Genomic DNA, 25247 nt, shown 5'->3' on the forward strand with positions numbered 1-25247 from the left:
AAAAGCAGCATGTGTATACATTCAGTAGGCTATATCTTCAGTAGCTAGCTAGCTAACCCTACACTTTTCAGGGTTTGATTTTGGTTTTTGAACAGGGAAGAAACGTATATATCTTTTTCCAGCCTCTCCAGGTAACGAGTATCATTAATACAAGACGTGCCCCTTTTCAATGACTGAAGCACAGCTGAAAATGGAGACCTATTCATCTTGTATCATGCCTAACTTGAGTGAGTTATCTGCAGATGCTTTGGTTCAACATGAGACCAAAGGTTTCATAGATGTCAGTTTTTCAGCCATGAGAAAGGCCAAAATGTGACCTGCATTAGATGATAAGGCTTGTTTTGATTCCTGGTAGATTTACTCTCACTACTGTAACAAGAACACTGTATTTCTGCTGTTTACTTCATCAATCGTCAGAACAAAAGATAAAATAGCTGCCACCATATAATGTGTTGCAAAATTCTTTCTAATAACAGTATAAACCTCTGTGATATGCCTTTAAACTCTTGGATCTGCTTCTCAAACAGGACTTCCTGGATCAAATCACCAATGCAGCCTTGTGATTTTTTTTTAATGCAAGGCTGCATGCACTCAATATTGTCACATAGCAAAGGCACACTACTTCTTTCACTGGCACCAAATGCTGGCATTTAACATTACCTGAGCAACCATGTCTCATAGAAATTCCGATCATATGTTACTAGACTGCTTTCTTTATTACATTGTTGTGGCAGCATAATCGCTGCATGGATTGTGTTCAGAGACAGTGCTTCTTTCAGGTAACGAAATATAACAGTCATGTGCTACTTAGGCTTTGGAAGGAGGTGGTTGGGTGCAAAATGCAGAATCTTGACATCAGGTTCGTGTCCAGACCAATATCAGAGAGTCTTAAGTTTAGGCAACAAAAACACTTTAGTCAAGGTGAGGAAATGTTGTGATTTCGATGCTAATAAAAAAAGGTGATTGATAATTAATGATGTACTCACTACAAGTGGACACTGCATTGTTAGAATACAAATATGAAATTTAAGTTTTAGGCAGTGATGAACGGGCCCTCGCACCTCTGTGCACCTCAGGGGTCTTGGCAGGATGCTGGCTGACGCTGCTGTTCATTTCTAGAGAAGTCGACACTGCACGCAGGAGTGAGATGGGGTTTTTTTCTACATGGAGTGTGGGTGCTGCAAAGACCTAACAATTTTTTTTTTAGCCTCCTACATTCACCAATGTCTATTACTGTTATGTGAATAGGGTAGAAATGTGTTAGTTTAAAACATACTTAGAATACATATAAATTACTGATGCAACCTTGATGGCAATATTTGTATTGTAGGCAAATTGCTGTTCCAAAAAATCAATATATTTTAATTAAACTTGTGATTTATACCCATCATACTTTTGTGTAGGTCTACAAATTACTATTTAAATAAGTTGTAATGACAACTTCCTGTCACCTTGCCCCAACTAAATATCATTTTCTAAGCAATGTTGCGTTTATTTTATAATCAGTGTATGCTTTAAAAGTTAATTAGCAACATTTTGTGATTATGTTAATAGAAAACATAATTTGCTTGGCATTACGTCTCCCTCAAAATGTATTTGCTGTTTCAAAGTACTCATATATTAATGTAATTTCAGAATTGCCCAGTATCAACAAAATGACAGGAAGTAACAGGAGAAAGCAACCAGCTCACTATGTGGTGACTGCAGAAGTCAACAAGGCAACCAGTTTCATTCCTGGTCAACACAGTTGGTTGAGTCGTATCTTTGACCCATCAGATTGCTTCAGTTCCCACTGGTGCAAATTGCCATGAACAATAAATACCCCAGCACTATTTTCCACCGCACAGCCGGTATGTGAACGAGGAGCAGACACTTCACTGCTGACAGCTGCGATATTGGGATTATTCCACAGAAAATAGGTTAGCAGTCTGTTGTTTTAGCCTAAGGTTGTCACAGGGTATGGATATTAAATGTGTACTCATAAGCTCGCGCTCCGATTGCAGCCCTCGGGGGTAAACACAACTCACCTATCACTGCTATTGTTATTATCATTAGGCGTCAGTGTGTGACAGTCCACTTCATCCAGGTTGGCTTGTTGAGAGATTAAGCAGATGCTGGAAACAAATTGGAAGACAAATTCCCCTGGGAGACAGTATATATGCCAGGCGAGCTACAGTCGCTTGGCGCTGTCTGACCGAATCATTCCACTGCTCTGAGCCAGTTGGAGTAGCGTGAAGCTAATACAACACCCGGGTTACCAAAGCATTCGGTGCAGGGAGAAGGTTGGAGCCGTCAGGAGCCAGTGAGTTGTGAGAAAATCACTTCAGGTTGTTATGATAAGGACGGCGATGAAAGCGCTCCGTTTTGTCCGTGAACCATAAACACACAGGATTAGCTTCTCACCTCTCACCTCAGTGTTTAGACGCTGTCCACGCTGCTGTGGAGCCTACAGTGGTTGATGTGGAAAGATTTTTTTTTCTGGCACATGTATGTATTGAGGCAGAAAAGGCTACTGAGGCTCCTCCAACATCTCTGGGCGGCGGGGAGACAGCTCAGTGCTTTGGGCACATAATCAACACTCAGCCGGCTGGTATAAACCCCCCTCTCCTGTTTGAGAGAAATGTGTGTGAGTTTCATGACATTGTGAGTTCCTCGGGGAGAGTTTCTCTGGCGTGGTCGTGTGACTGGCTGTGCACCGGCTTTTTATAGCAGTTGTGATTTTATTTTTTGTTCCCCTGCGATGCAGCTTCAACTGATGTTGTGATTTAATTTGTCATTTGAAGCAGCTATAATTTGTGCTTCATTTGTCAGGTGATCATTTTTCAGTTATTGGTTCTCAGAAGCTTGGCCTTGGTGCACTGTGTGTTGTGCTGGTGGATTATATATTCTACTTCCCCACTGTGACTCTATACAATTCTTACTGGAGGGGGTAAAAAGAGTTCAAACGCAGTGAAACATACAAGGACACACAGATACACACACCACACGCATACCAATGTACACATAATGAGCTTCTCGCCGCATATTTCCCATCAGCATTCAGACATTTCTCCAAGAAATAAACGCAGATAGATTTCAGTGTAGGCTATAACGCCGTGTCTCTTAAGTATCATTGAGGAAAAACGTCTCGATGCTTTTGTCTGTGCCGTCTCACACATTTCTGTATAATGCATGTCACTTCATGTGAAATGGCTTGCATGGATTTTTGAGATGAATGCTTTCATAGGCTACGAACCGCAGCAGCGTGGACAACAAATGCATTTAATTTCTGAATGACTAAATCTCTGGGGAGACACGTTGCTGAATGTAAGTGTGAGTGTGAGTGTGAGTTTGATTAGTGACCTGGAGGCAGTGTTGCCAGATTTGACTGACACAAAATTGCCTAATCAGAGCCTCAGCACTGCCAAACTATCATACCAGTGGCCTATTTTGGTTTTTATTTCCAAGTCTGCAGTCAGGTATGATGATATTTTGTTGAAATAACACATGCAGCTTGGACACAAATATGCCTGCATGTCAACTTCAGTTACATGCGTGAGAAATACTTTTCAGTTTTGGCCATTATTGTGCTGGAAGGGAATTCAGGCCCTCAGAGTCTCCCTGTTGAATTCTGTCACAGAATGTAAGTAAAAAAAATAAAATAAAGTAAGAATAAAGAAGAAAGAGTTCAGCCCCGAGATGTGCCTATGGTCTTTTGTTCTATATGTGTACATTTATGAAACACTTTAAACCGTGGTTACAATAATGCAAGATTTTCTCCATGTTTCATTAAACATAAAAAGTCTTCAGTAGGTCCAACACAGTAAGATTGCTGTCATGACTGTTACATAAAAGTAAGCAGGATGCTTATTTAGACAAGAAGCCAACATGTGGCATCAGATGTCCAAAGACGGCAGCCTGCTCTCACCAAAAACACAACCACATGCGTGGACTGTGCAAGCAGCCTATTACGACACATACTTACATGTTTTGTAAGGCAGCACAATTTAGTTGCCCAAGTAATCATTATGGGAGTGGAGGAGGAAGTAACTTGATGTAGCATAAAAGGAACAAAGTCAGTGTAGTGTTGTACAAATATCGAAGAAGCCCTGATAGAGTTGGTGGGAGTGGTAATGGATGGGTCAAACAAACACAGGACTTCTACCCAGGAGATCGATGATCACCTCCTGAAGTCAGCGTTGTTTTATTTTAGTAACAGCATAGCCTAGTATGCTAGAATGTGTAGCATACTATGCTAGTGACCTATGTGACATGTTGTATTTGACATATGTCACATGATGTTTGTCATACAACGTTAGTAACAAAAGTACTTCTTTAATGCCAAACCATGAAACCTAACCAAATAATTTTGGGGCAGAACTGCGACCATTTCTTGACCTCCTGTCTATTTTTGTAAGCTGAAACCATTTCCCTCCGTGGAAACAAAGCTTTTATTTACTTTAATTTTTACAGAGAATAAACAATAAATTGTTAAGACAGTAAAGCCTCCAAGCATTCTAAGTCTTGTGTGTGATTTATCCTGGCTTCATATGAGCAGAGGAAATTTCCACTAATCGCTAAGCTAATGTATACAATGTCAAATTCCATAAGCTTGTGCTAATAACTTTAGCATGTTGTATTTGTTTGGAAAACGTGTTTAATATAATACAGTTGTTTTGTCGGTGAGTGCTGTGAGTTGTAATGGAGCCGAATTTTGTACCATTATCTTTGTTAAATGTTGCTGCTGTCCCTGGCTTCATATGAGTAAAGGAAAAGTCTGCTAGCTGCTAGGCTAATTTATACAATGTAAAATGCCATAGGCTTGTGCTAATAATGTTAGCATGTTGTATTTGTGGGGAAAATGTGTCCAGATAAAGACAAATGCTTTGTCTGTGAATGCTGCGAGTTATAATGAAGCTGATTTGTGTACTTGTGTTTGAAATTGTCTCTATTAAGCCATGTTTAATGTGTGTTTAATGTGTGTTTTTGGACTTTACAGCACTTCACAGAAACTCTGTTGCCAACTAGTGTTTTGGAAGTGTAACTGCAGAGTGACATAGACCGATAACCACATAAGTATAAATGCTCACAACTGCTTAGGGCTTGTCGTAGGCTACGGCGCAGGGTCTGCATCGAGTATAAATCCCACTTTAGAGTGTGTTTAAAACTGCAGGACAGTTATTTATGGCATTTTTTGACCAGCCATATAAGTTGTTGTTGAAGTCAGTGAATATCGACCTATTCTGCTGTTTAGGTATGACAGAGCGTTTTAAAGGGGCTTGATCATAGGAGAAGACAGGCCAGTCAATAGACTGTCATTAAACTAACGTTCATTGGCAAAAACTGCCCATAAGGCCCGAAAAAGTGGCTTCTTTTAAAACTATCACAAGCTGCCATATGAAATAAAGAGTATCCCATTTTGGTGGGAAACCTTTCAGTCTGACATCACTGGCTGTAGAGAAGGTTTTTATAAATCCTGAACTGTCCTTGGAAAGCCTGTCTCTCTACGGTGTACTCCACTGTAAGAGCAGAGAGCCACAATAGCCACAGCCTTGTTAGCAGCATTGTTCCTGGAATCACATCCCGACTGAACTGTCCGCTCACTGAACAAGTTTCCAATACCTTTCCTTTTCAGGTCAAGAGAGGAGAAACACAGTGACAGAGCCGTACTCAAGAGACAGCCCCACGACACTTTCACAGCCAGTCAGTCTGCTCTGCACTGAGGTGTGCATTACATATCTCATTTTTCTTCGGGTCTCAGTCAGTCAGTGTGCACTGATGATCTTCGTGACTGATCAGAGAAAAGATTGAGCACACTGTTTTTCAAATGACATATCACGCACAAGAATGTAGACCATGGAAATACTCCACGACATTCAATCATGCAGTATCATTCAATATTAAAGGATCAGTCTGGTGACAGCCTGGTGACCAAAGACCAAACCCAACAATAACTTGATCCTCCTGTGTTGTGTGTTTGTGCCATAGAGCACCCTTGTTGTCTAAATGATAATAAAAGCACATTCCTACAAACAAGGGTGCTGTACTTTATTTAGAGTTAATCACTTGTACTCAGTCCTGCTGCTGTAAATCTGCACTAAAGCATCAAATGTGTGTTGATCTGCTGCTGAATATAGTCCCCAAACAAAAGTGCTATTTTAGTAATGTTTGCTTAAAACTACAGTGCTAAGCTGTGTTACACATTTGATCCGATTTTTAAATAACTAACCTACGAGTTATTTTTAAAGATTTGCATCTTCAGGAGGGACCAAATGTGCTTGCAGTTATACCACAGATAAGGAAGACAGAAAGAATTGAGAAACATACTAACACTTTGTTGGTTTTGCTCTTTTCAGGGGGGTCTGTTGACGACAAGAAAAATATAGAAAACAATTTAAAAGGTCTAATTCCACTTGTAAACTGAACATTGTTGGGGTCAAAAGTAATTTGTTACACTACATCTTTTTGCATTAATCCACAACATTACCATTGCCAGTTCATGATATAATGTTAAACCTTACATATGCCCAAATAAAAAAGAAACCCTATCCTAATAATACAAAAGATTACAAGATAATACACAAGATCTTTTTATTTATGCTCTCTTTAATTACTGATACCACAAAGCCAAAAGCAAAGTTGGTGAAAATGAGTCCAAAGAGCACTTCACAAAATAATGTTGTGGCAAGAACAAGGCTCAATAAAAGAGTCAAGATGGCACTGCAGTTGGCTAACTGCTTTAAAATAAAACTATATCAATATACAGTATAAAACACTATAAGAGGCTTGCCTTCCTAACAATGCCTAGTACAAATATTAAGTGCCTCAAAAGAATATATTAATAGGTCTATATAAAATAGGAGACTGACCTTCCTAACACAATGAGATGATGACAGATTTAAAAGGAAAAAACATACTGAAATGGTATATGAATGACACTGAACAGGCCCGCTCACCAAACCATGGCTTCATAGCATAATATTCCAGCTTATTTGTAGTTTTAATCACTAAAGCTGTTATATCTCATGAGGAGAGGTCTCTCAAATTATTTGTCAGACAACCTGTTACTCCTCTGAATCAGCACAAGACTGCCGTGGCTGAAGAGCGTCTCGACGGGCGCAATAGATGGTGTCGCTGTTGGCGGCATGTTTGATGATTTTTTTCTATCCACTCATTATGCAGATATTTAAAGAAGTTATTTAACGCAAGTAACGACATAATCTATTGATAAGTAACTGTACACCCTAACCTAATTAATTAATTAATTTTCTGTAACCGCTTATCCTGTTGGGTGTCGTGGGGGGGCTGGAGCCTATCCCAGCTGACACTGGCCGAGAGGCAGGGTACACCCTGGACAGGTCACCAGACTATCACAGGGCTGACACATAGAGACAGACAACCATTCACACTCACATTCACACCTACGGACAATTTTGAGTCACCAATTAACCTGCATGTCTTTGGACTGTGGGAGGAAGCCGGAGTACCTGGAGAAAACCCATGCTGACATGGGGAGAACATGCAATGATTTATGTAATATCTAATCAATTAGTGTCCTGCAAATGGCGTTAAACCAACCAAAACAGGTTAGTTTAAGAAAGTAAAGTTACATAGGTTAGTTTAGGAAAACAACTTAACAAAGCTGACTTCCCTAGACATTGGACTCTCGTGTTAGACAAATGTTAAGTTTTGGTTGGACTAAAAATCTACGTCAAGATGACACTGATAAGAGATGTTTGGAAGACGTTGGATTTTGGTTACTTAACACAACATCACTATTCATCGTCAGCCTAAGCACTTTGGTTGCCTGATGTCACAACCATAATTCAACCAAATAAAAATGTTAGTGGCCAGCTAGGTTGTTTTCACACAGGACACAAACACCATTCTCCTGGGGGACAGTCCTGTTTCTTTAAACCATCCACCTCCCAAACCTGCCTCCTTATACAAACTTTCGCTCTTTATACTCCCATCACCGCATTAGCCACGTGATCGCACCTTCCCTGATTACGTGGGTTATATATAAATTATGGTGCATTACTTTTCGTAGGTATGTGTATGAACAGCGCATGAGAACAGCCTGAACTGTAATGTGATAAGTGAATTCAGGAGCATGTGATTATGAATTCGATTATGTGAAAATGTAATTATAGTAATGCCAACACTGAAACTGAAGCAGTATATTTTCTTCACACATATTTAGTGTCTGGAGCGCCGAGACACATCTGAGTTAATCTCAGATTTCTAACTGGAAGAATTAGCACATTAAGCGAACAGCTGTGTCCAGCCCTCACTAAAAGCTCTGAGTTGTAGAGAGCATCATAATCTAATATTCCAGGACATGAGATTATAGGCATTCTTTTATTCAGAGACAAAACAGAGAAAATAGTTTTTATCTAATAAAGCTCTCATGAGTCAGTTTGCTACAGTACAACAGAGACTCAACACGTCATGCATTGTATATTTATACACTGGAAGAGAATCAGTAGGAAACTTTAAGTGAGAGAGATTCAGATCTCACTACTGTCTACTATTTTATTTGGTTTAACTCCAGCCAGCCCCCACTGGATTATGAAGTCTAATAAATACAAAGTCATGTTATGTTTAGTGAGTCAGGCATGCACTCAACTTTCCATTGAGGCAGCGAAGCATAAAGCAGACGTACAATAATAGGTAAACATTCGCTGGTCATGTGAACGGAGCAGCAGCAGCAATGGGAGTCACTTCTGTCAACTTTCTCAGACGTTACTCCTTCAGATCCAGAACAGCAACAAGCTCTCTCAGCCAATAATAGCTGTGGATGTTTCTCTCTGTACACTCACTTTGTACCCACAGCTCAGTGAAATCAGGGCCTTTGATGCTTCAGAATGTAAGCATTACTGTTAACGTGCTTTTAATTAAAGAGACTGAAATGCTGCAAGTGCTGGAAATAGCATGCAAAATCCATTAAACACTTTGACACACGGGGATTTGTTTGCTTTGTGTCTAATTATTTACACAACTGTTGATGCATGGAGGTGTCAGTGTGTTTTACTTTCCCTTGTGGCTCTGTAATATTTACCCCATTCAATAACTTCACTGTAATAATTAGGATTACGAAACAAAGATCCCATTAAATCCACTTTATTGGAGCACTGCTGACGTCTTCATTAAAGTTTGTTGCTCATTCAGGTCTACTTAGTAAACTTGGAATCTTGAGTGAACTTAATCAAATCAACAAAGTTACCATCACAAGAACAGAGGAGCTTCGCAGAATTAGCTTTTTAAAAGCTGTATTAGCCAAGATTTTCCCATTGAAATTACAATCTCTACAACATCATGTGACACCAGATAAGAGCTTCTCCTCTAATTGAGACCTCATTGTTTGCCTCCTTGTGTAAGTACAGAATTTCTGAGTCAGGATGTGCCTCACAGGTACACATAAATTATAATGTCATGAAGAGCAGCAAGAATTTCGAGGACCAGTCAAATAAAGGGAACATCAAACCAGAGCAGTAGTTATACAAATATCAGTCTATACAGATGGGGATTTGAAAAGTTTTTTTGTCCAACATGTGTCTGGTTTGGGGTGTAAACAATAAGAACTACACACAGTTTCTGTGATTTTGGCCAGTTTTTGGTAACCTTGACTAGGGCTGTGAGGTATACTGTTTCGTACCGAAAACCAGTATTTATTTGCATTATGATATGAATTTTTCATATACCGCAATACCAGTGAATAGCCCAAACAAAGTCCGGAACGTGTGCAGCGGGAAAGTGTTTCAGCGGGGACCCATTTCACCGCTGCACACCACAGGCGTGCTAGAGCCGGCGAGAGTGAGAGTATAGAGAAAAGTTTACTGTACACGTTGCTGAAGAAGAACACGATGACCTAGAGGAACTCATACCAAAAAGAGCAGTGTTTCCCCTATATGCAACTAGCAGCAGCGCACCGCTCTGTATCGTGCATGGTGGAGTTTCGCCCCGATGTGCACGCACACACACACAGACAAACACATGCACAGGTGAGCACACTAGAGCACGGCAGGTGCTGCATTTTCCTGACCGAAGCCGACCCAAGTCTGAGACAATTATAACCGAGCGCGGCACTAATGGAGCAGAGCCTGTGTTGCATTCAGGCATTGTCATGTAGCCTAAATAACAAACAAATTCCAGCATGTCAAGTGGGCCGAACCCGAGTAAAATACCGTCAAATACTGTGAAATCGGTATAATTTCTTTTAAAAACGTGATATGAAAATCTTTTCATACTGCCCAGCCCTAACCTTGACCAATATATGACGAGACGCCAGGCATTGAATCTAGCTCTCAGGATCAAATAGTTTGTGGTACCGAAACTGGATTTGGGAAATAGCAGCATATTGCGGCGTTTCCCAGTGGCATTTTCCAGCTGTGTTTCGCCACCAAACCTGGGTGTTTTTAGCGGCACATCCCATTTAAGCCATCGAACCTGGATGATTTTCACCGACCTGTGTCTGCTTTCCTAGTGAATTTTGTGCCACTAAATGCAGGTGTTTTAATCAAAAACATGATCTCTTCCTAATGATAACAATGTGGTGCAATCATGGTCAAATGTAACGTTGGCAAAAATGTCCAACGTGAACATTTTTGCTGGTGACTGTGTTGCATGGTACGTGAATCCATTTAGTTGCATGCCTTTTTTCTCCTAGGGCACTCCCACTCCCCTCCCCCTCTTTAGCCAAATGGCATTTACACAAACACAAGTGACCAACCAATAAGGTGACTGATGGAGCTCAACCTTATCTGCCTGTTTAAAATAGAAACTTATTCAAACTAAACATAAGAATCTATTTTTTTGCTTGAGGTGGTCACATCTCATAGAAACACAGCATGTAACCTTTAAGGAGGGGTCATGAGTTGACTTTGTATCATTTTAAAGGGTCAGAGGCCAAAAAGGTTGGGGACAACACTGGATGAGAGAGGCTGACTTATCGTCCCAACTGAACCTCTTACCTCTGTGATCCCCTCCATATGTGCAGGTTGTGTGCAGTGACATTTACTGTCGTTACTGTACATTTCATAGTTGGGATTATTCAGGCCTGCCAGCAGTCAGCGTGCTCAGAGCCGAAGAGGATGGATGCCTCCCTCCCTGACCTCCTCCTACCAGTGTGTCTCACTCTGCTGCACACTTACAGCTGTCTTTGTTTTGAAGTTTGTGATCTTCTTGTAACCTCAGTGACACAGACACCGAGGGGGGAAATCAAACAAAGAGTCAATCAAACATTAGTCATCCTTTCATCTCTTTAGGTTTTCAGTGACAGCCCTGAGGCAGCGCTGACTCAAAGACCGATCTTAATTAATGTACAGCTAACATGGACATGTATGCCATGCAGAGTTTGTCCTGTGACCTCTGGGACCCTAAAACCTGTTCAGACTCTGTTGTGTAATTTCAGATTACAACAGAGCTGTCTTTCTTTTCTTTTGTGAAACATTATTTTTTGCAAACAGCTCCATGTCACATTACATCTCAGTGTGTCTGCATGATGAGCGAGGAGGGCAGCGGCTCACTGTGGAGCGAGACACACAGGGTTATACAAGGTACTTTTAGGGCCCTTTATTCAAGCACCAGGGAGAGTTACAGTTACCTTATCTCCCAAATCACTTGAAACACAGCAGCAGCTCCGCAGCAGGGCTGGGATCAATTCTCCCCAATTCAATCAAAGTGTAAACTGAAACGGCCCTGGTTGATTATAAACCATTAATTCTCAATTGATCCATTACATATAGGCTGCAAGAAGCATTCTGTTTTTTTTTTCTTTACTGTGTTTGGAGCAATTTTAAATGCTGAGTTTTGAGAGGTGTCACTGTGAGAGCGCGGCTGAGAAGTTTCATGAGAGACAAAACAATCCACAGTATATCTTGGCTCGTTTAAATGAACATAACAAAGTCAATGAGCGGCTGATCTCTGGTCTTCATCACAGAGCACCACGACAAACTAATTGCACAAGGAACTTAAAAAAACAAGAAAAGAGTTGTATTAGCAGCTCTGTGGCCATATCTCTTACAAATAAAGGTGGTAAGTAGAACCCTATAGGGTTCTTCAGTTTGTCCCCTTAAGAGAACCCTCACTGGGAGATCTGTGGTTCGATCCCCAGCTCCTCCAGTCCACATGTCGAAGTGCTTGGGCAAGATACTCAACCCCAAGTTGCTCCCAATCCATCGTGAAGGCGTGTGAATGGTTACTGAGCAACAGGTGGTACCATGTATGGTAGCCTTGGCCACCAGTGTGTGAATGGGTGAATGTGACGTAGTGTAAAAGCGCTTTGAGTGGTTGCAAGACTAGAAAAGCACTATACAAGTACAGTCCATTTACCATTACCATTTGGTTCCTGGAAGACCCTCCTATAAACGTTCCACCTGGAACCCTTTCAGAGGGTTTCACTTAAAACCCAACATGCAGGGTTTCACCCAGAACCACGTGTGAAAGGTTCCACCCAGAGCTCCCTGTGATAGGCTCTACACAGAACCCTTCTAAAGTGTAATGGTTCCACCCAGAAACCTGTCTTGGGGCTCTTTCCAGATTCTTTCCACCTTCCTAGGGGACTAACAAGTACCCACTAGAGCTGCTCTTGACTAAGAATTTTCTGAGGTGACCAGTAGATGTCATTTAGGGCCATTAGTCGACTAGGCATGTTTACAATATTAGTTTGATTATTAGATTATATTTTGGGCAACACAGTGGTTTGAGTTGAAGGTGTGAGAAAGAATAGTATCAGTAACATTGTTAACACTGTGCTACTGTTATTGACACTGTCGGCAAAGCAGTAATGATTGTGCTAAGTGGCTAATGGGCATGTAGCTACTTTCTATGTTTCAGATGATACGTCATTTTGAAGTCGACCAATGAAGATGAGTTTACATGTCACCTTGGGTTCGTCCTTCACCTTCTCAAAATGATCCCACACTTTGGATTTCCTGCTTGCAGCACGGGGGCGAAGCCAAACACTATTCATCTGCACACACTGTGATGCCACACAGCTGGTTGAGTATCGGCAAGTTTCCCTTTATTTTCACTGCCTTCTGTCTCAATTACTAGGTGATGTGGTGGTTCGCTTTTACACTGTGATCTGTGCGTTAGGCTTTAGCTTCTGTCTTTACTGTCTAACATGTTGTTGCTGCTGAGTCAGTTTGACATCCTGGATATATCTTTGAACACATATTGTAGACCCGTCTGTCGGCTTCTCTCTGAAATCCTTCCAAAACACATTTTTCCAAAAATGTGATAATATTTCTTCAGGGAGTACAGTTCGTTGTGGCGTGGGCTCCATGTTTGATGGACCATCACAAAGGGGCAGGGCTGAACAAAGGGTCAATTAATTCACAAACCCCTGGGCTTTAATAGCTCGTATCTATTTCAGCAAGATTTCTGCTCAAGCATCTTCCACATATCTTAGTTCACTGAGAAGTCAGGAATAAAGTATTGGTATTCTAAGAAGACAGTGGTAATATTACAAGAATAAAGTTGTAATTCATTGAATACAAAGTTATAATAAGTCAACAAAAAAATTTACCTGCCCTTTAGTCTGCTGTGCATGATGTAATTGCTATCCCCATCAGACCTTTCTAAAGACACAGAATCCTGTTTGGGACTTTCTCTGGATGAGACAATGTTTGGGGAAGCTGCTCAAACAAAGAACAAAGAGTACTGACTGCAGGCTACAGACCACTGACCTTTAAACAGGACTTCTTGCTATGCAAAAAAAAGAAGTGGGTGGATGAAGCTACATTCTGTCTATATTCTTAAAAGGTCCAATCGAATCTCAGAAAAAAAATCCCCAAGTCCATTAGGGTATGGGTTTTCATTTTAGACCTATGAAGACCTCTACACCAGAGAACAGGAGTATCAGGTCATGCCGTGACAGATGATGGTGCTCGATGAAACATGCAAGGATCACCAAAATTATTGCTATTTATCCTGAGGGAGACATTCATTCATTTATGAGTTCAGGTCACCAGACTATCAGAGGACTGACACATAGAGACAGACAACCATTCACACTCACATTCACACCTACAGACAATTTAGAGTCACCAATTAACCTGCATGTCTTTGGACTGTGGGAGGATGCTGGAGAAAACCCATGCTGACACGGGGAGAACACGCCAACTCCACACAGAAAGGCTTCCCAACCCCAGGGTTCGAACCCCCCATCCTAGCTAGGTTCGAACCAGGAACCCTCTTGCCGTAAGGTGACAATAGCCCCTTTTACACTGCCAGATTTTCGGCAAATGTTGGGCCGTTTTGCCGGCAAGCTGCAAGCGTTTAGACACACAGAGCCGGATTGGCGAGTCGATCCGAGGTGCCCAATGTTCAGCCCGTAGGAGCTTTACCTTTTTGGTTTAAAAAGAACAAGGCGCCCTTCCGTCACAGGAGGGGCTATTGATGACTTGTGGGAGGAGCTGTTGATGATGCCGCACGTGCGACCCACTGGCGGTGGATAAACAGGAAACAGTTGATAGCAGGAATTAGCAAGCAGCTAGTAGCAAGAGGGAAACACAAACCTGACAGACACTGTAAAGATGAGCAACTGGGGAGACAACGAATTGCGCACCCTCCTTGTCCTCGCAAATAAAGAGGCCACTAACCGTCAAATGACAGGGACGGTGAAGGACGGGACAACTTATGAGAGAATCGCTGAAGGACTGATCAGCCGCGGCTTCCCTCGGAGTACGTCACTGTTTACTTCACACGCTGAGCTACATGTTTTGTTACTTGCTCACGCCCCCCATTGCCCCGAAAAAGGTGCATTCTGTATGAACAAAAGTAGGTAGGTGGCATTTTGCTGACTTTTGAAGACTGATTGGGCTTTCCTGCAAATTTGCACAATTCCTATCTAAAAAGAGCTAGTGCTAACCACTGTAACACCGTGCTGTTCAGAAAAACTGAATCAAATCTCATGTAAATCCGTTGTTGTCGAGACATTACAGTTAGTAACTAGAAATGTGAACCTCATGGTGGTGTTAGAGACAAAGTCAGAGGAGTCATGAGGATTCATCATCTGGGAACCATGAATATCTGAACAAAACTCCATCCAGGTTACAGACAAATAAGAAACGTCTAAAAAAGCTCTTCATTATTTTTGATGTGATTAAACTTGTACCTACAGTATGTCTTAAACTAAAAGTTTCTGATGAAACAAAAGCAGAAAGGCACCTCTATCGCCTCACTGCCAATATCACCAGGTCACTGAGTGCAACACAGCTGTATCTTTATTTGTATTGTCGCCCTGCAGTCGCTCCACCAGCTGAAGCGCTGAAGGATCCATCTCCCTCTGTCTGTGTGACGACGATAGGAGCCCATGTGGAACAGCTGGTAAGAGTTATATTCTTTGTGCACCCAACCACTTACTGCGCTCACCTCTTAAGCTGACTGAATAATAATGATGATACTAATGTAAGTAATTACCATTAATAATTCAGGATCTGACCTCTAATTATGCAACGGCCTGAAAATGGAGTCACGCCTTGTGCCGAATCGAAATACACGTCAGTGATGAAAATAGAAAAATTATCACATATTTTATTCATAGTGAGTCCACATATAGAAACATTAGATGCACTGACCCAGAGAGGATTTGCTGCTCTTTTTTTTTTTCTCAGCGACAGCCTGCTTCACATTCACACACTAATGTGCTTCCACAGTTGGTAGCTTCCCAATTCATCAACAACTGATGCACTGCTGGTGACGGAGCAACTAAACCAGAGCTGGAAGGGCTTCAGCTCTCTGATCCAAGACACTTTTAATGTGATGGAGGGTCTGACTGCAAACCAACCGGCAGATTTTCCCTCACACAGTTAAAGTGCTTTGACACTGACTGGATGCTATCTGTTAGGATTATAGCGACTGGTACAGATTGCATGCCCTGAACGCATTTGTCTTTTCTTCCTCTCTCTACAGTTATGGAGTCGCAGAATACAAATGACGAGCCGCTCCATCGAAACACTGAGCTCATGTCTACTGAATCAGCAACAGGCAAACAGCCAAATGATCTTTGAACAAAAACTATTTAACAAGAGTGATTCACAATAATAAAAATCCAGGAAGGAATGTTTTTCTAACTACAACCATATGGTGACTTTAAACGATCCTTTAAAAAAATTTGTTTATGAGCCTAAGAGGACGGTTAATGACTTCAGAGATTAGATATTAGACAAAAGGTCAGAAGTCGAAATGTATTCTTTTGCAAAGTTAATTCTCCACGACTTCAAAGAACTCGATCAGTAAGTAGATAAAGGTCCAGTTCACCCACATTATGACAGAAAAAACTCACTTACGCCTGCTGATATCTGATCGTCTCGGTTTTATTTGCCCAGATTTCGTGACGTCACTCTGAGATTTCCTCCTCAACCTAATACTGTTTCCATGAAATATGACAAGTATTATTTCAACATCAACATGCCTTCCTACAAACAGTGTCCTCATTAATCATAATAATCACAGAACTCACATTTTGTAAAGGACTATTTTTTCAATAGAGAGTATGAAAACTGTGCCACAGACAAAATTCCATTCACTTCCACTGAGATGGGGTAAAGGCAGAAATTCCACAGATAGACATCTTTAAATATGGACAATTAAACTATCTGGTTGGCTAATGCTTTTTTATTGGGTGAACCAACCCTTAGAATTTGCTGTTGTAGAGTACTGTAATAGACTCAATTATTAGTTCAATGGTGTTCATTATGTCTGCAGTTTCTTTAGCGTCTTCATCAGCTGATCTGTCAAAACTGACAGGATGGTCACGCCTCCCTAACATCAGCTGATTGACAGATCAGCTGATAAAGACACGTCACAACCACCGCTGAGTCACACTTCTGAGGAAGGCGGAAGTTTCCGCCGAAACATATCAAGAAGCCAAAAAAATGTATGTAACATCTTAATACATGTCTGAGATAAAAGAACAACTAAAGTGATTATCTGACTTGATTATTGTCGACATGAATTAAAAAAAAGACTCTATCACACCACAAAAACACACCAGATGATTTGTTTTGGGCAAAACCTGCACAACTACAGTATACTTAAGAGAAAGATTGTGTCCTGGTAAGTAAAATGTACAGTTAAGCAGTGTTGGGCAGTAACACATTACTGGTATTACAGTATTAATATCAATTTTTTTCCAGTAACGAGTAGTGTAACTAATTACTAATACAATTTCAGTAATACTTGAAATGCAACAATCACATCGCGGATTCATTTTCGTGATGGTCGTGCTGCGCAGGCACATCACAAAGCAGTAAGCTAGTTTGGGGGATGGAAACGCTTACCTTTAAGAGCTGGAAATACTCCCATTACTTTTGTCATTTGATTTTGTCAAGAGAAAAGATGACAAGAACTCTTTCCACTGCGAAAAACATGGCCTCAAACCTCTGGTCTGAAACACCTACTATGACCGACAGCACAACAACAGGAAGCTCCAGGAAATACACCATTATCATGGTTAGGGTTACTGAAAAGGTCTAGTTAATGGCAGGTTTATTTCAGGGAATAAGTTTCTTTAAGTCCGCTTGTGTGCGAGGGTCCATGTGACGTAATCCACCTGTGTCCGCAATAATCTGCATGAACCTCTGTGTGGGTGTCCGTGTGCAGTCCATTTTGTGTAACCATGCAGACTGCACGCATAAGCACGTCAACTGCGCATACTCCAATCTCTGGTTCCACACTTCAGGCCGGTCCAAAACACTGCAGTCAAGCAAACCACAGTTAAATTACTTTAAGTTTAACATCCTATACACTATCACTCCAGACCCAGCAGCAACTTCTGAGTTTCTGTTTCACCCAATGTTGGCAGTAGGAGGATGATAAACTCACCTCGCAGGCCTCTAGTTTACTACTTAGGGCTGATGTGGCCCCTTAGTTGTACTATGAATAGAACCATGTGCACGTCCATGTGACCAAAGCCTTGCTACAAAAAGGCCAAACTACTGCATGAGCACTGAATGTTGGCGTTGGATGGATGAACCTTGGCCAAATAAAATCAAAACTTTCTGCATGACTCAATACTACTGGAAGTACGTGAGAAAATATGTTGTGTGTGTGTGTGTGTGTCATTTGATTTAATTCAGCTTATGTAAATGCACTGTGATATCATAAAGACAAAGACTAATGTACGTCAACATATGATTAAAAACAAAAACACAAGCCAGCTGCCCAAAAAGAACGACATGTTCCTGCAGTTATCAGATGTCACACGGCACATCAGATAACACACAGAGGATATGAGCCATGTCTTCTTTGTGCGACAGTGTTTTCATGTTGTGTGTTTGTCCTCTACGTGGTCCAAATGACCTTGAACTGCAGCAGTCACACACGCGCTGACGTGGCCGTGACAACATGTGCACCCCTGGAGGAGGGTGACTGTGGCAGAGATCCCCCTGAGCTCCAGACTTTTATCCACTCCCGCCATCTTGAGAGCGCTTTCTCACTCAAAGCTCATTTATTTTCCCCTCGTGGTGTTTCTCACATCGCCTCAATCTTTTCCCCCCACACTTGGTGAGTAAATGGACACCCTGCCCTCCGCCTCCCCTTTCCTCTGTGGAAAGTGATGACTGATTACTGACTGCGGCGTCTCCTCCCTTCCTCACTTATGTTAAATTATTAGTAAAGCATGCTGGGACCAGATCTTGTCATGTGCTAGATCTTTTCCAATGGCCGATGTGCAGTTAAGAAATACGATTTTTTTTTTCAGGAAATGTATGTTTTCTCATAGAACCAACAATATTAATTTCAAAACAGACTGACCTCTCCTTCATTTTTCATACAGACAGCATCATGCTGTCCTCAGGCCTTGTTTCTAAAATGACTTTAATGACTAATTTCAAAGAATATGACAGGAAATAAAACGTTCACGTCTATTATACTTCAGTAAATAGCTGTAGCCTCTCCTTTCTGATCGAAATTTGAAATAAATCACAGATTTAGCTCCAAACAAAGGCTAAACAAACTAGATGTTTCACCTTCGTCCTGTGGCTCAGCATTCAGACCTTACTGTAAGTCATGGCTGCAGGATATTCAGTGTACAGTACAGTATCTACTGTGTTAATGTCGTGTGCCAAGAGGCCAGCGGAACATCGAGGGTCTGGTGTTGTCATTAATACTTAATGGCAGGCTGCAACGCCAATCACTGTGTTTGTAGCAGCCTCAGGGCTCGCAATTACAGAATGCGGTTACAGACACCTGGGGTTGGGTTAGTGTGCAATTAGTCGCCTGCATCTGATAGGGTTACAGAGTCACAGGTCACCACTGACAACTGCCCCGGTCACTAAACACAGGCTGAGATAGGACACGGCGATCTTGAGAGATGAAAGGAACATGATGAAGTGAGACTCTGTGACTTTTATAAGAATAAAAACATAATATCCCTCTCCCAAATAAAAAGTTGAATTTATAAGCAATAAAATGAACCAATTCTCAACTCGAGTGTTTGCCACTACAGCTTTACTTGGTCTGGTATGACCAGTGGATGGAAACTAATGTTAGCTAACGCTAGCAAACTTTTGAAAGATGCTCATTTTATGACCATTTTGTTCCTGTTGAACTCTGTTTAAGAATATCACAGATGAACATGATGTCTTCGAAGCAACTGATTAAAGAGACATTACAGGGAAACTTATTTATTTTTCAACCTTTTTCACGTTATTGTGTCTAATATGAACAACTATTTTTGAAATTGGTCCAGTATTGAGAGAGAGCTGCAGCCAGCAGCTGCGAAATGGGCTGCGATGTTAGGGTGACCATAAATTGGGACACTGACGGTAAGGTGGTGCACAACCACGAGGAGGGGTGGGATTTATTAAGTTTATACTTCCTCCCACTCCTTTTCGAATGTGTAAATCAAAGTAACTATACATTGACAATTGCTTTTCATTATTTGTAAAAACTACTTTCTGTCTTTTTTTACGTGTTCGAAATAAATATCAAATGTCATTATCAATAACACTATAACACACAGGACCAACTATATAGTCCCTGGATCGAAAGTTCAACTTATGTTTCACCCGATGGTAGGCAAAGGTCCCTCCTGAGTTACCCGTTTCAGATGGCTGTCACCTGTGTGTGCCACACTGAAGCCGGTCACAGCAGTGCTACTTCCAGCTCGTAGCCACCGCTTATGTTTGCCTGTATTGATATGATCTTTTATGCTAGCATTTCCACCTAGCATGACCAAAAATGTGTCTTGCAGTCTGTACAAATTTTTTGTTGCCGGGTACTTTACGAAGAGCTGTTAAGAAAAAAAAAAACCTTTTTCTTCAGCGTGACAGCTAACTGTTAGAGTACTGACAAGTTCTGTGAGAAAGAGCTGCCAGCGTCATAGCTACTAAGTTGGCAACGACCCATCAATTGATTGAAACTAACAAATAAATCAGTTTGTATTGGAATCTGACGGACCTGGCACACCCATCTTGAAATCGGGGACAATCCCAGGCAAACCAGGAAGTCTGGTCACTACATGCAAAATAGTTGTTTGGGTCAATTGCTCAGCATCAATGTGCATCCACTTAAAGTGCCTCTATTGCCACTGACAAGCTCAGATTGTTATTATAAGTGTCTGACAACATTATGGAAAGGACCCCTACCGAGAAATAAAACACCTTATTAACTTTTGCTTCATCTGGTCTACTTGTGTCCAGCAAAATCTCACTCATGGGGAAGTCTTGTTCTGAAGTCTGGCGAGTTGAGTCAATAACAAACAGACTGGATCAAATGAAAGGTGAAGGAAAATGTTCTATTACTCTGCAGCACCTTCTCTCAATATTGGACTAAATTCAAAAACTGTTGTTGCCCTTAGTCACGTAGACATAGACACATGGGAAAATAGGGTCCAGGTGGAAAAATCAATAAATTTCTCTTAAAGCAAATTCAATTCCTGTAATCACCAGGTGTAGCTACAGTGGTTGTTGTTAGGCAAAAATTGCATAGAGCTGCTTTAAAGGAACAGTTTGTGGTATGTAGGGGGATATAGTGGCTTCTGTCGGTGAGGATCACAGATTGCCACCAGCTGTAATTCTCCCAGTTAGAATTCCCTCAGTGTTTATTGCTGAGGAGGTTTTTACTGGGAGCACTGGGAGAACAAACAAACCCCGTGATTTTAACACTGAATAAAGCAGTTTCATGCAAACTTTTTTACCACACTCTCGTCACAGTGGGGCTGTGAACTACTGTGGCCAGTGCAAAATGAAAATACACAAATGGCCCTGTCTAGAATCAGTGTTTGGTTTATACATTCTGAGCTACAGTAGGAACATGGCGGCACAATACGGTGATCACTGTGGTCGAGGACCTACTTCCTTTGTAAATACAAACAGCTCATTCTCAGGTAAGGAAAACCCAACAGTTCTTATATTACGGTGATTATACACTAAAGAAAACATGCTTATAATACTATATTTCATTCCTGCCAATATATCCCCTAAACACTACACTCTGGATCTTTAAAAGTGACAAATCATAGCACAAAGGTAAACATGCATCCTTTTGTTTCATTTTCCAATATTTAACATGTCTGACAAAGTGAAGCTTGGGGTTGTAGCTACAAGCAGAGTGTTACGCAAAGAGCTGAGTGAAGTCAAAATGAAATAAACAAACCGGCTCATGTTGAAGGCTGTGTGATAAAGTGAGTAAAGAGCTGGGAGCCTTGTGTTGTTGCAGGGCTTTTTGGAGCAGGAATAATGAGTACAAGAGAAGAGGCAAATGAATGTCTCATAACTTAAGTTTCCTGCAGCATCTTCTCTAGAGAAAAAACAACCTTTAGTTATGAGCAGCACAATTTCAGATTTGACGATAAGCTTGTCCTTAATAGTCCTTCACTTGGCGGCTGCGGATCTGACTTTGATGCGACCCCCTTTTCAATGCTGCGTTTCAGTAAAAGGCTCGAGTATAAACGGCTCTGATGACAACCTGTTTGTCTGGGCTCAGTCTGTGTGGAGCAATACACACAGTGTTAACACTGCGGTAATGGGGCTTCAAGCTGCCACCAGCACCTCATACTGATGTGAAAAACTTGTGTCAGTGATGATCTATATTCACATCATGTAAGATCATCTAACAAATGGTAATTTAACCTTCATCGCTGTCACTATAACAAACATATGTTTAAGATGTTTCAAGAATTATTGGTGCAATCTTTCATGGTATAAGGGTTATATTATGAAAACACAGCTGCAGGGGTTTGTGGTGCACCTGTTGCACTTACCACTAAGTTTATAAATTATATTTGATGATGTTTCCTCCAGCTGTGTTATCATTATAGCACATCATGCTGCTATGTATTCATGAGCAGGTTTCCTGTGTCTTCAGCCGCTGTACTTAAAGGTCCAGTGGGTAAGATTGAGGGGGATTTAGTGGCATCTAGTGGTGAGAACTGCAAATTGCAACCAGCTGAACCCTGTCCTGCTTAGGATTCCCTCAGTGTTCATTGCTCAGGAGGTTTTAACCAGGAGCTGAATTATTCACAGAGGTCTCATCATCTCAAAAACAAACAGACCAGGTGATTGAAAATGGTAAAAACACTGAATAAAGCAGTTTCACGTTAAAAAAAATCTGTGTTTTTCCTACACTTACTACAGCCTGCTTACCAAGCACATGCAAATGTGTGCTCACCTCATTTCTGATCCAGATGTTCAGAAGGATTTTACGGGGTAGGGTTGTAACAGTATGAGATTTAAGGTATCAAGGTATTACTTAATTATCAGTATTATAAGTCAAAGTGACCGTTAAGGTATAAAAAAAAAGACTTTTTTTTTTTTGCTGAACAAATGTTTCATCACTTTAAAAATACTTGAAACCATTTTCTTAATGGATGTATGTGAAAAAAAGAAAAATTAAGTTGAGGCTGACCACTGCAACCCTACTTGAAACCATTTTTTAAAAATGGAAGTTTGTGTAAAAAAGTCTCCCTTTTCAAAAAAAATCAAAAGAAAGTTGAGATTCACCGTCCAGTTGCATTTCTTTTTTCGTATTCTAGATAACTGATAATTGATTGTATATGATGGTTGTATCTGCTATGCAGCTATGTTGCACTATATGTGCCCAAAACAAATTTCCCGCTTGGGACAATGAAGTTCATCTTATCTTATATGCAAATGTACACTGTCAGCTTTCAAATCATGATACACATTTAAACCAGTATGCCACTGCAACCCTATTACTGGGAGCCGAATTATCCGCAGAAGTCTCCTCCTCTTTAAAACAAACAAACCAGGTGACTGCAACCAGTAAAAACACTGAATAAAGCAGTTCATGTTAGAAATCAGTGTTTTTCCTATGCTGTTTGGCATGTCGGAGATGGAACACTTGCCCAGTACCTCATCATTTTTTTCTGATAACTTACTGTAAGATCCTGACGTTCAGGAGGTTTTTACCAGAAGCCAAATTATCCACAGATGTCTCTTCCTCTCCAAAACAAACAGGCCCAGTCATGTTAAGCGGTAAAAACACTGAATAAATTAGTTTCATGTTAGAAAAAAATCTGTGTTTTCCGACACTCTCGTCACAGAGGGGCTGCTAAGTACAGTGTCCGACCCAGAAACGTGAATCACCCTATCTAGAGCCAGTGCTTTGTTTATCCATCCTGGGCTACTATAGAAACACAGTGATGCAACATAGCAGACTCAATAGATGAGGACCTGCTCTCTAAACAGCTCATTCTGAGGTAACTAAAACACAATGATTCTTATTCTCAGGTGATTATACACTAAAGAAAACACATACATTGTATTATCTCCCTAAAACCTACACACTAGACCTTTAAGTACTTTAAGGTACTTAATTTGAGTATTTCCATTTTATCCGGCTTTAGCTCTACTCATCTGACAGCTACAGGTGCTGGTTTCTCTGCAGATTCAGATTTGACACACAAAACCTATAATGATCTTATAAAACAAGATGCATTGGTATAGATTAAACCACTCAGTATATTACACTGCAAGTGGGCAGTAGCATGAAACAATATTCAATTCAATTAAACTCTATTTATCCAGAGGGAAATTCTTGTGCCGGAGAATGCTTCAAATTACAGTAACACTAAGTACAGTAACCACAGTTTAACATTCACAACCAGTAACAACCAGTGGGTTCCCCGGGTCAGGGTCACTCACTGGGCCCAGTTTTATTTATTAACAACAGAGTAATATAATGCTGCCATTTTTCTGCATTTTGAGTCGTTGTTTTAACACTTTTTTCCCAATATTTTTCCACTGATGCTCACTCAGTGTAGGACCTATACTGGTAATGGAGTATTTTATACTGCAGTATTAATATTTACCTTAGTGAATATCTGGTCATTTGCTGTTACAGCTGCAGGGGATTTTTGGTAGGCCACCTGTTGTACTTAATATTGAGGTTATGAGTATATTCAGTCTGTGGTATTGCTCAAATTATTACACAGTGTTCCTGTGAGTATTTAAATGTCTGTGAATCTGCTACAGTATTCCCTGTAGGATTTGCTGTGATGTTCATGTCCTTTAAAACAACATGCTTGGCTCATGCAGCCCACAGATTATTCCACTGAGGTTTAAAGGCATGGGTTTTGCCTCAAATTAAACAGAAACCGAAGTATAACCAATATATGAACTTTTATGTCGCAGTAAAATAAAAGCCAAAGTTCAGACATGGTCAGCCTCTTACCTATGGTGGTGATCACAGTGATGGCGAAGTAAAAGGAGCCGGCGAATTTCCACTGCACCCCGGCTTTGTGCGGCTTGAGCTCCAGCACCACCTTCTCCAGCTCGCCAAAGTCCTCCGCGGACAGGTTGAAGTTCCTGAGCAGCTCCGCTTTCCTCAGGTCCAGCTCCTTCCTCTGGGTCGTCTCCTTCTGGGACTCCAGCGCGTCGAAGATCGCGGCGCCGACGATCAGGTAGGTGAAGGTGCAGATGATGAGGGCGAGGGTCCTCACGTTTTGCCTCTTCATGGTGCTATGGTGCGCGTCAGGGGGACGGGCGGAGTGCGAGCGCGGGTCTGGAGGACGGGGAGCTCGGCTGGCTCATGGCTGTGCGCTGCTCTGACGGAGCAGAGGAGCTCTCTGATTACTTTATGAGCAGAGGAGCTGTTCATTCAGCACCACGCCTCCATCCCTCACCTCCCTCCCACTGCAGGAATCCTCCCCCTACACCCATCCATCCACCCACCCCTGTCTCCCCCCACCTCTCCACAATATGAGTGAATCCCAGTTAAACCCTCATCACAAGACACACTGTGTGGATCAGTGATGATGATGATGATGATGTAACTAAGTACATTTACTCAAGTAC

At 41.3% G+C, this 25247-nt stretch overlaps 1 protein-coding gene across 1 annotated transcript in view; it reads right to left on the reverse strand.

Moving 5' to 3' along the window:
- kcnk3a (potassium channel, subfamily K, member 3a) overlaps positions 1-24911 on the reverse strand; it is a 55324-nt gene extending 30413 nt beyond the window's left edge. Inside the window, exon 1 of the mRNA XM_050058276.1 lies at positions 24625-24911. Coding sequence (XP_049914233.1) covers positions 24625-24907 — 283 coding nt within the window. The 5' untranslated portion in view covers positions 24908-24911. The remainder of the gene's footprint in view (positions 1-24624) is intronic.
- Between the last annotated feature and the right edge of the window lie 336 nt (positions 24912-25247).

This window comes from Epinephelus moara, chromosome 12 (assembly GCF_006386435.1).
Source record: "Epinephelus moara isolate mb chromosome 12, YSFRI_EMoa_1.0, whole genome shotgun sequence".
Taxonomy (NCBI): Eukaryota; Metazoa; Chordata; class Actinopteri; order Perciformes; family Serranidae; genus Epinephelus; species Epinephelus moara.